Source organism: Coloeus monedula (assembly GCF_965178545.1).
Source record: "Coloeus monedula genome assembly, chromosome: 2".
NCBI classification, from domain to species: domain Eukaryota; kingdom Metazoa; phylum Chordata; class Aves; order Passeriformes; family Corvidae; genus Coloeus; species Coloeus monedula.
Window position 1 is genome coordinate 104,463,441 of NC_138782.1, and position 12,148 is coordinate 104,475,588.

At 41.3% G+C, this 12,148-nt stretch overlaps 1 protein-coding gene across 2 annotated transcripts in view; it reads right to left on the bottom strand.

Annotated features, from left to right (window-relative positions):
- KIDINS220 (kinase D interacting substrate 220) overlaps window positions 1-11,520 on the bottom strand; it is a 76,124-nt gene extending 64,604 nt beyond the window's left edge. For both annotated transcript variants that reach the window (XM_082303275.1, XM_082303274.1), the window contains exons 1-2: window positions 11,382-11,520; window positions 3,909-4,058 (exon numbers count right to left, since the gene is read on the bottom strand). In XM_082303275.1, the coding sequence (XP_082159401.1) occupies window positions 3,909-4,016 (108 nt within the window). In that variant the 5' untranslated portion in view covers window positions 4,017-4,058; window positions 11,382-11,520. The remainder of the gene's footprint in view (window positions 1-3,908; window positions 4,059-11,381) is intronic.
- Between the last annotated feature and the right edge of the window lie 628 nt (window positions 11,521-12,148).

Consider the following 12,148-nt stretch of genomic DNA (forward strand, 5'->3'; position numbering starts at 1 on the left):
TACGAGTTACATCTTTACAACCTGGAGCAACTCAGTCACATTTAAAAAAATAATAAAGAAAGAAGTCTACCTTAGGAACCACAATGGCCATTAAAACATGCACACTGATTCAGAGGAACAGCTGCTAAAGCCTTGGAAAAAATAGTCAGTTTCTACACCCCACTTTCATCTGACAGCATAAGAAATACAGACATCACTCCTGTCCCCTGCAACATGGATTCTTAGCAGACAGTCTCATCTCAGGGAAGATGAAAGATAGAAAACCTGGTTTATTTGCCTTCAGAAGTGTTATAAAAGTCAGAATCTGTCACCCTTCCATCAGACTACTTTCGCGTCAGCAAATTTCTGAGATACAATTGCTCTGCATGATGAAAAGTAAAACTTGCTAAATTTTACAGTAAATTTATTAATTACAACAAGTTTAATAAATTAAAAGAATTTTTCCTGACCTGGCTTCTATTTTTTCTCTCTACCATCCAGAAAACTCAGATTATCTAGTCTCTAAATAATGCAAAAGCTACATGTTAGGAGCTATATACCAGCAATTACCCTGGAAAGAATAAAAATGAATGCAGAATCACAATACAGTAGTATCACTAATCTTCATAACTGACACAATTAATACTACAATTAATAACAATATATGATGACTCTTTCTGCTCTTTACACACACAAAATTAGAGAAATGCATGGATTCTTTCAAAAACACTTTTTGGCCCATCAGCTGTTGCCCATCTAATTACATCTATAATACAATTTTTCACAAAGAAAAATTATGCTCTCATGTAAGTTTATGTTGTTATAACTGTACATTGTATACATTCAAAAGGACACTGTTGCTTTTAGATCCTAAAGTATATTTTGTATTAACAAGAAGTAATTTTTAGGTCTCGTCATTAAAAAATTAATTAAAATGCTCAAAAAATCAAGAGAAAATAAACCACTACTTTTTAGAAAAGATCAGCTCTCTTTGAAGGAGAAAACAGTCATAACTTTTGCTCTTTAATATATGCAAGCTAATAAGTTGGGGATACACATGCCAAGTGATTTCAGAAATCATGACTGACCACTCTGCCTTCTGTGATGACATCACCGGTCAGTGGATGAAGAGCTGAGACGTTGTTTATGCCATATCCAGTAAGGATTTCAACACTGTCTCCCACAACAACCACAGACACTAATGAAGTACAGGCTAGACAAATGGACAGAGAGGAGGACTGAAACTGGCTGCAGTGCTGGGCTCAGAGCACTGGGATCAGCAGTACAAAGTCCAGCTGGAGGCCAGTCACTAGTGCAGGGAATCGATACTGGGATCTTATTTAAGCCCTTTATTAAGGACTGGGGCAAGCAGACAGAGTGCTCCTGCAGCACCTTTGCAGCCTGGACTAAGTTGGAGGCTGATGCACCAGATGCTTGTGCTGCCATCCACAGGGACACTGACAGGCTGGGCACACAGGAACCTACCGTACTGAGTACAGGTGTCTCGTGATACCCAGAGGAAACTGCACTTAATCTTTGTGAAGAGAAGCTGGGACTGCCCTGCGCCAGACACAGGCAACTCCAGCTGGCTCCAACCAACTCACCCCAGGACACAGGACTAGATAATCCCCAGGGATGCCTTCCAAGCAGTGCTTTACCAATACACACAAAACCCCCTATTTTAGCCTGACCATTCTTCTCACCTCCTTCGAACAGTTACTACTGTTATCAGTCTGAGTGTCTTCCACAAGCGGATAACACAATCCAAATAAAAGTATGTCTGGGAAAGAAGAGGCTGTGGATGGTAAAATTATTCCCTCCTGCTAGAAGTGCCAGACAGCTGCAGACTGGCTTTGGTTTTCTGAGACAGATGTAAAATTTTCTACAGGGGTACTGAAAACATCCCTCCCTTTTTGTTAGAAGACTCTCAAATGTAAGTAGAATGTTATAATGTTTTAGCAGCCATCACAAAGATTTCACCAACACAGAAACAGAAGATAATTACCACATCTGTGCTATCCAGATTAGTTCTCAAAAGTTGCCAATGAGTCTAGACACTCCACAACAACTAAATACCCATATTTCTCACACGCACATCAAGTACTGTCTATATGTACATCACAACTCAGTCTAAGTATTGGAATGACCAAATTATAAAGCAGCACACCTGTATCTTTATAGGGAAATCAATTAGTGGTGTCGCCTTACAGATTAGCATTCTTGCAGTCTGTGAGAGAACAGAAGATTCAGAATTGAACATGCAGAAGCTCCTTCAGTACCAAGAGCAGAAAGAAAGCACCATCAAGGGAAAGCAGAGGCTGTTAGGATCAAAGTCTATCACCCAAGGCAAGAATCTATCATTAGCTGTTAATTCATGTGTCTGGTATGAGAAAGAAGAAATCACACAAACGGAATGATGAGCAAGGAAAAGGCAGAGAGGCTGAGCCCTCCCCTCCTTAACTGAAACTGATGGTGTTAATGAACAAAACCATCCATACACAAACTGACTGGGACATCCCAGCTTTTCTGGCAACTGGCCACAGTCAAGATAAAAATGATTGGAAACAATGTGGGTGATCCTACCATTGGACAAGTCACTGCAGCCTGGGAGGTCCTGGCATCAGCAAACCTTGGCTTGCCAGCAATCTTTTTAGATCTCCAAAGGCACTCTCCTTTTGGTATTTTCTTTTTACCCAAGAAGAAAAGATGACTTGGCAGGTCCAAAACTGGAAACTGAATTGCACTCAAAGCCACTGAATTCCAAGGAAGAGCTAGCATTTAAACAAAACTCCTATCATTATACATATGGACTGTCCCTGTAAGGGGTTTAAAACTGATGTAAACCACACACGTCTGTCTGCAGAAATTACTTTCTCCAATGCAATAGATCAGAAGACTGAAAACAATAGGTATCAGGGAAATGATCTCTGCAAAGGCAGTTAATGAAACCCAAGACTACATTTAGTCCCACCAATAAGTGAAGAAAACTTTTGAAAAGAAGGTGAAGGCAGTGACACTTGATAAAATCAACATGAACTGTCTGATTTCAGCCATGTTGTTGAAAGGAATTGCCAGCAGAGGGAACAGATATTCCCCTTCTCACATATGCTACATGCCAGGTGGTGAGGTTAATGTGTATGCTCTGAAACTTAAAAAGTCTCCCATCTCAAATACCTCCGTGTATGTGCATACAAAGCATGGAACGAATGTGCCAACAAGGAAAGAAAGCTATCTTAATTGAAACCAGATCTGCTAACTACAGTAAGGCTGAATTCTGTACATTGTTTTCACATCTGCATGATGCTTTTTGAGTTTGAGTAACATACGCCATTGGACTTCTTTCCAAAAAAATATTCTTTCCATCTTATGCAGATTTGAAAAACTGATCAAAATAACAGATTCTGAATAATTCTCATATAAACTCCCTACTGTGTATCAATACTTCCGTGTACTCCTGGTAACCTGTAGATACATATTTTTTCATCTAGATGAGCACATGCTCATGTAAGTTGCAATATATGCTCTTATTTGGACTGTATAACAAAGTATCTTGACTGAAAACGAGGATGTGAGGCAGGGATTATCATCATACCAGGTCTCACCCCAAAACAAACAGGGCACATGCAGTTGCATCTGTGAACTAAGAACCAATTCTTAGCCACAGAAATACAGGTATAAACTCCATTTACAAAGTAAGGATGGAGCTGCATTTTCCAGCTCAGAAGAACATTCTAGAAAGCAAATACTATGAAAGATGCTTGAGGTGCTGACAGAGACCGAATACAGTGTTCAGGTTATGCAAAGATAAGCAATCACTTAAAAACAAAACTGAAATTTGTATATTAAATAACCAGTGGATTCTCACTAATGATTCATTCTGTAACTAACAAGCTGCAATGTGAAACTGACCTTTTCAAAAATCATCTTACCTCATTTCTCTCATCGACATCCCTGCATTTCTCTAGAAGCGCTTTCAGAGCAGGAACATTTCCTTCTTCTACGTAGGTCAACAGACTCTGACTCATCAGACTTGCCATCTTCACACAGTATTTAAAATGCCTCTAGATAATAAAGCTTACCTGTATTTCAGGAAAGGAAAAAAAACCAGCAAAGCATAAGTAATAGGTATGACATTAGAAAGCATGAATTGTATATGCTAATAAATTATTGGTGGGGTACAAACACCTGCCATTCTCCTCAACAAAACACTGTGGAGACGTGCATTAAAATGCACTACATTCCCATGAAAAGTCTTAACTCTTTCTAGTTCTTAGAAAATTACTGGAATTCTTTTAGCTGTTATGTGTTGTCTAAATAAATATTCTAAATGGAATGCATAGTAGTTTCTGTATATACAGCATCACAGGAATATTTGTATATGTTACATACTTTATATGTACTATTTACAATATAACCCTTATCCTTTATGTGCATAAGCAGAGCATTGAGACTAATCAGCATTACAAAATACAGTGATTCTATCTAAATTGCAGCCATATGGAACTCTGAGAAACGCCATTTACTAAATCAGTTATCACCAACTTTATGCAGACATGCCTGCATGTGATGGCACATTGTTACTTGCTAGTCAAACTTAACATGGCTTCTGTTAACTGATTATGTTTTTAACCTCTAATATGCAAGACAGCAAAGGTTTTTCTTTCTTAAGGCAGACCACTAACAACCATTTCAGACTTCCTAAAAAGTTGTGCCCAGTAAGTTCGGAGCACCAGTAGTATTACAGTGCCAAATTTATACATACACAGCGACAGAAGCGGAGTCACTCACTGCACCTAAATTTAGTTTCACTAGATGCAGAACAGGTCATGGGGTTAAATACAAGGCTCCACCACCCCTACACACCTTTCTCCTCACCAGTGGCTGACATGATCACGCTCTCTGGCTTTCTCTTCTAATAGCAGAGGAAAACCTCCAGTTTAGTATCAGCTAAAGCCTACTGCTTAGGCTATTCTCTCCCAGGGAGAAGCCAAAGACTAGTGGCTTTCCCAGGCAAATGTTCTTACTTTTGTTCTCAAATCAAAGCAGCCAGGGAATTTTTCTGCACTTCCAACTGAAGTGGAACAAAAAGAGATGAGAGGAAGACAGCAGGAACTTCACCATGCTTAGCACAGAGAAGTTAGTTTAGATTTAGAAATTTAAATAAAATTATCCAGTTCCACTTTCAATTGCTGACATAGTCGGTAACAGTATAACACCATCCTTTCTCCTTTACCAGTTGAGTATATATAGTCATACACAGCACTGTCACAGTTTATTAGATACAGCCTGAGCTCACCTACAGCACTGCAGCCACCACGCGACCCACATACAGAAATGCCTTGTTCAAAACACCAGTGCCAGCTAACACCTCAGTTAAGATGACAGCAGCTCTGGGTACGTGCAAATACAATTCAGGTGCACATGAATGTCTAATGACAAAAGAAACTACAGACATTGTTTAAAACTTACATCTAAAACCAGTAAAAAAAAAAATCTAGATTCAACCTGTAAAGCCCAGCAGCAGTTTTCGTAGGCACTGCTGCCAGTCTGTCCCACAAGAAAGCTATAAATAAACTAAGAACACAAAAGGTTCGTCACGTTTACCGTACAGTTAAATTACCATCAAAGGGGGTGAGCAGCACAACAGTGGTGTTTTATATTTGTCTTCATTTTCTTCAGTAGGAGGAAGAGCCAACTAAGAGGTTGCAAACTTAAAAAAAACACTAAACCACACGAAAAAATGAAAGGTTTGAAAAGAAACAGAGATTTTACTGACTCAGGGTGGATACACAGGCTCCTACTGCCATTTCAGACACAAAAATACCAGGAAAGTTAGCATCTTGCCTGGCATCCAGCTACCAGTCCAGAACAGCCCACCTCCCTTACAGCCAACAGCAGCATCTTACAGGCCACAGCAGCATCTTACAGCCCTATGCAGGTGTCTCAGATATTCTCAGTCACCTAAAATGACATTAGATATTCACACGCACCTGTATTCCTCCCATTAGTTTTTATATATGACAACAGAAATCCATGAAATGTGATTTGCTTCTAGCTCCACTGCCACCACAGGCATTTTCTGCTTTTCCTGTGCAGTCTCCCAGCTTCTCTCCTGCAGCTGTACCTTCAATACCCATGCTACTTTCCATACCAAATATTAAATTGAAAACTGCATTAAGAACATCCCCAAAACATGACTAAAAATGTCTCACCAAATGAATTATACTCTGCAGTTGCCATCAAAATTTCACCAATTAATCCTCAGCTAGTGTGAAAAGAAAGAAAGTACTCAGAATTGCTTTTTGCTCAAAGTAAGATTCTTCCCTTGATGATCCCTATGAGCAGACAGAGGGCAGAGGCAGCCCTGCTGCACTGTAGATAAGCATACTGCTTCAGAAATTCCAGGTGGCAACAGTGCAGCTTCTGCCTTCATGCAGAGCTGAATCCTTAGAGACAACTTAAACCTCTGACTAACAGCAAAGCACCCAATGCCAATGAACATGTCTAGCGATGTGTCTAGAAACTCCATATATTACTTTTATAAAATGATAAAAAATTTGTACCAGTGAACCATCTCCAAGAATATTAGTATGTCTTATCCCCTATGCTTCACTGTCACATAATATGCCTTTCTTAGAATTAATAACAGTCTATTTTATAAAAACAGGAATCACAAAATCAAATATTATAATTATGCACTTTATATCCTCATGCTTTTATTTGCCCTTTTTCAGGCAAGCTTCTTGGAGCATCCAAAAGATTAACATCACTGGAGGGCTTTGGGAAGGCACAGTTTAGGGACAACAACAAAAACCATCAAACAAACAAAAAACTCCCCACCACTCCAGAAACAAAGGTAAATAAAAAAAGGGTGGTATTAAGATTTTTGGAAACTTTGCTTTATTTTTTCCCCACCAAGAACAAAAAACATGCCCGAAACAAGCCTGAATGGGTCTGTTCATTAGACATTCACTCATGACAGCAAGTCAACATCACTTGAACACAGCCACAGTCCACCTTTTTATTAAACAAAATATATGTTATTATGTTATGAAAATTAGGCACTGTACTCCAAGTCCATATGGGTGCTGGTCACTGAAGTGTGATTTCCTCCCATGCTTCAGATTTCTTTTAAATAATGATAAAAACTGAACCAAGATTCTGAGGAACAGTCTCTAGCTGTAATTCATTCTAAGTAATTCTATTCTGGTCCTTCTGATGAAAAATGCTCCTGAAATACATATTCAGTTTTCAAACAACCCAGGAATGAAAAGAAAACTCTATGTCTTACCCTTGACCAAATTAAAAGATGAGAACTTAATCCCTGTCAAATTACATAAATATAGTGCAAAACCAGTATAATTCCAGAACATCCTATACATAAATGGTCCTTAATTGCTCAATTAACACATTTACTTTTTCTTTGACACAGCAGAAGTATTTTCACAATCTGTAACAAAAATTTCAGTTCAAACCAGGATTGCGCTTGGAAACCAATCCCCTTTCCAATAAGGATTAATTCTATTATTTTTCTCTCCCACCTAAGTGAGCCAATTTCCAGTGCACAAACCTGCTCTTCATTCATAATCCAAACTTTCAAGCTTGGAAATCTCACAATGCCCTTGGGCAGCAAATCCTGGTATTTTATAAAACTAACAACACACCAAGAACTATGAAAAGTTATAAAGTGCACAAATGCTCAGGCAAAGGCAATGTTTGCACAGGGATTAACCTGTTTTTGTAAGACTCTCACATCCTGAGCTGATGCAGACAAATATTATCACTGTTTAGGAAAGACGGCAAAAATTTGTCAATTTAAAAAAATATGATTCCTCTCAACAGCACCAATATTGACAGCAGAGGTCCTGATAACTCAAATCTGCAGGTGTTTCATGTATTCTCAGAACCTCTTATCAGTTCCTAACTACATAACAAATATTATTACTCACTAAATTTTCAAACTATCATATTTTTTACATAGCTCTTCCCCATTTTTTTTTATTGTGCAAACAGTGATCTTTTCTGAATAAGGATCAAAACTGGTCAACAACTCTAGCATTACTGAGAATATCTATTGAAAACAAAAAAAAGAAAGTCAAGATAGTAATGACATTAAATTCATACTTTTCATCATACTATGAATAAACTGTTGCCTACTTTTTAATGCTTCCTTCCTTCCTTTTCCAGACACAAAGGCTATCTTCCCAACATGCATCACTGCGGCAGATCTTTCAGCTAACTGTAAAAGGAGATAATTACTGTGCTGCTGAAATCTGAGCACGTACAACTCAAATGTGTAAATGCAGAGCATTTCACCCTTAAGAACTGCAAACGCCATCTTTTCAAATTAGAATTAAAAAAATGTGAAACACAAGAATTGTACACATCAAATTTATTATAAAAACCTAACAAGTCAGTTTCATATTCTCACGTTTTCATGCTTTATGATGGCATAAAGAAATGAAAAACATGCTGAAACATCACCTTTACTCACACCACACAGAATGCTGCTAAAACAAGCATTGCCCAGCCTTTACAACACCTCATTGTAATCCCTTCCTAAACACAAAGAGATCACAAGTCAGGCATCACATTAAGTGGCAAATATTTTAAAATATTCTTTCTGTTGGGACTGAGTCAACCAGCATTTTGTTTAAAGAACAAATTTTGAGAACAGCTGAAATGAGCCTCTAAAAATATTAATTTATGGTATTCAGAGTCAGAGAGAAACAACAAATCTAAGTTTCCATAAGTAGTCTACACCCACACCTCTTCTCCAGTGTCTGAAATTCCAGTGTGACTAATGACCTTATGCTGCATTTCTGCTTTTCCTTATTTATCTGGGAACATTTATTCTACTTCTCTCAACCACATTTCTGTTATCCAGGTGAGAAGTATTTTTTTTAATTACCTTACTTTTTGTTACTTTATCACAAAGAACAAAATAGTGTAACTTCAAAGTATCAAAAGACACAAAAAGTGAACTACAGCTAGACACACAGACATTCTTATTTTGAAACCCAAAACCAATAAAACTAAAAAAAATTTGCACAAAAGGAGGTCTCTATTGTAACCATTATAACTGCACACAGTAAGAAGTAGGGGAAATTGGAGATACACAAGTCCTTCTTTTCTATCTTATGCACAAAAGGCAACAGCCATTTCCAAATACGGTAGTGACGGATTTTTTGTTTGTTTTAATAAAATGAAAGAAACTGGGGATTACATACAAAAGACTCAAAAGATGTAAATCCATATTTAAAATACAGGGCTGGTTGTCAGCTGATAGCAACTATCAGACATGCCTATGTTCTACCCTGGTTAAAAAATGAGTTAAAATAAAGCGTGAAGTATCTAATAACAGAATTTATACTGATCAGAGAAATCTGTCCTCCTATAAGACAAAATTTAAATATGGTCAATGAACAGTAACATATTGCTAAGAACATCTGAATTCTAAGACAAAGTTCAATTCCAAAACAAAATACAAGATGCTCAGTCCTACAGATCACTGTTTCTGGCTTTAAATACATCAAATAAAAGAAAGCAAACAGAAACAAATACAAACAGAAGCAAACAGTTACCAATATTAATAGGGTTTTTTAAATTATACCAACCAACACAAATCAATTGTCAAAACCTGTATAAAATACACAAAAGCACAAGAAAGTCTGCAATGTCATCTTACACAGTCTCATTTGGCAAACACGTTTCTCTGTATGATAAAACCGAGGGTTTGTTAGTCATAGACACAAGTTATATGACAAAAATCTAACTTTTAGAGTGTTTCCACTTAAGAAAAAAGTGAATGATGTGATGTAGAACTTTAAACTAATATGGCACCATTTCGTAAGCTGTTGTCACACAGAATTTCAAGCAGATTTTAATTTCCTAATAACCAATTTATTTTAAATAAACACTGTGGCAGAACAAAGAATAGATGCCTAACCAGTAGACAAAAGGATGGGTTTTCTTACATGTTCTGATCTCAGAAAAAGATCTTCCATTTTTCTTTCAATTTCTTTACTATTTGATGGGGGAAGGAGTGTCAGGTAATTAATCCGGCAATGACTGAAACACTTTTCCAGCAAAAGACATATTACTGTATTGTTCCTCCCATTAATCCTTTACCAAAAGTTATAGAGAGGAAATCGCTTTTCCAACCAATTTTTAAGCATATATGAGAAGTGGCAAAGCCCTACTACCTTTAAGACATTTTGCTACTCTTTCAGTGATGTCCTGTGGCAGGACCTGAAGCAATGGGCAGAAACTGAAACACAGAATCAATTAAGCTGGAAAAGATCTCTGAGAGATCATTTAGTCCAACCTATGATCAAACACCACGATGTCAACAAAGTGGTCTTTCCTTAAACACCTCCAGGGTCAGTGATTTCAGCACCTCCCTGGGCAGTCCATTCCACTGTCTAACTCTTTCTGTGAAGAAATTCTTCCTAATATTCAACCTAAACCTCCCCCGGCACAGCCTGAGGCTACATCCTCTTGTGCTATCGCTTGTTACCTGGGAGAAGAGCCTGATCCCCACTTGGCTACAACCTCCTTTCAGGCAGTTGTAGAGTGATAAGGCCACCCCTGAGCCTCCTTTTTTTTCCAGGCTGACCACCCCCAGCACTCCCTCGGCCGCTCCTCATAGGACTTGTGCTTCAGACCTTTCACCAGCTTCGCTGCCCTTCTCTGCATTTGTTACTGTGAGAGTGACCCAGCACTGGCACAGATTGCCCAGAAAGGTTGCAGATTCTCCGTCCCCGGAGACACACGAACAACCTCTGGGCACAATCCTGCGTGATCCACTCCTGTTGTCCCTACTCGAGGAGAAGGGTTAGACCCGATGACCTGGGGAGATCCCTCCCAACCTCAACCGTTCTGTTACTGTTTACCTCGGAAATTAGATGCCAAAAACTTTCCTGACGGGTCGAACCCTTATCTACCTTTCCGAGTCGACAGGAGAGAAACACGGTACAAGAGGCTCCTCCACCCCCGGGACAAGGGTGACAGGAACTCCCGGCCATGCCCGCGGCACCCGCGGAACGCTTTACCCACGGTGCGCTGTCCCCGACACCCGCACACAGAGCCCGGTCCGCCCCGCACACGCCGCCGCAGGAGCCCCGAGACAGAGCGGAGCGGGCGCGCCGCTGCTCCCGACCCGCGGCCCTGCACAGAGGGGACCGGGGCGTGAGTGTACCGGGCCCTCAAGCCACGGCGGCCATGAATCGCCCGAGCCCAGCGCTCCTCCAGGCCCCCGCCGGGAGCGGCCCCGCGGCGCCCTTTGTTTGGCAGCGGGAGCGCCGCCTCCCCCACAGCCCCGTGCCCTTCCCCTGCCCTTCCCTTCCCTGCCCGGCCCCCGCCGCCCGGCCCCCGCCCCCCGCCTTCCCGCCGCTACTCACCCCACGGCCGGGGGCACTCTGCCCCTACGGCGGCTGCCCGGGCCCAGCCGGAGTCTGACACGGAGGGAGGCGGCGGCCCAAAGCGCGGCTCAGCTCGGCCCGGCGGCGCCCGCCATCTTCCACCGCTGCACTCCGCCCGCCCGGGCCGTGACGCGCGGGGGCGGCTCCGGCCGCGCCCATCGCCGCGGGCGGCGGTAACAGCGGGCACAGGAACCGCCCTGCCCGACGGCGCCGCGGCAGCGCCAGCCCGGCCCGCTGAGGCGGAGAGCAGCGCTGGGCAGCCTAGAGGGTGGCACCTTCCTGGAGAGCCCCCAGCAGTCACCCCCTCCACCCCCCCCCCTCTGCTTTCTGATAGAAAATAAGGGGGGAAAGGGTTGTGAATAACTGCTGCCAGATGTACGGACAGACTGGGGAACGAGAGGCTGGAAAGCAGCGCCGCCGAAAGGGACCTCACCTCGAGCCCTGCGGGCAGTTTTGGACACCACTATAAAAGAAAGATATTAAGCTGTTAAAAGAGCGTCCAAAGGAGGGAAACGAAGATTGTGAAGGGCCTTGAGCCGAGGAAATACGAGGAGTGGCTGAGGTCACCTGGCTTGTTCAGCCTGGAGAAGAGAGGGAGAGGAGACCTCATTGCAGTTACAAGTTCGTCCTGTGGGAAAGAGGGGGGGCAGGCACTAAACTCTTCACTCTGGTGACCAGTGACAGGACCAGAGGGAACAGCATGAAGCTGAGTCAGGGGAGGTTGAGGTTGAATATTAGAAAACGTT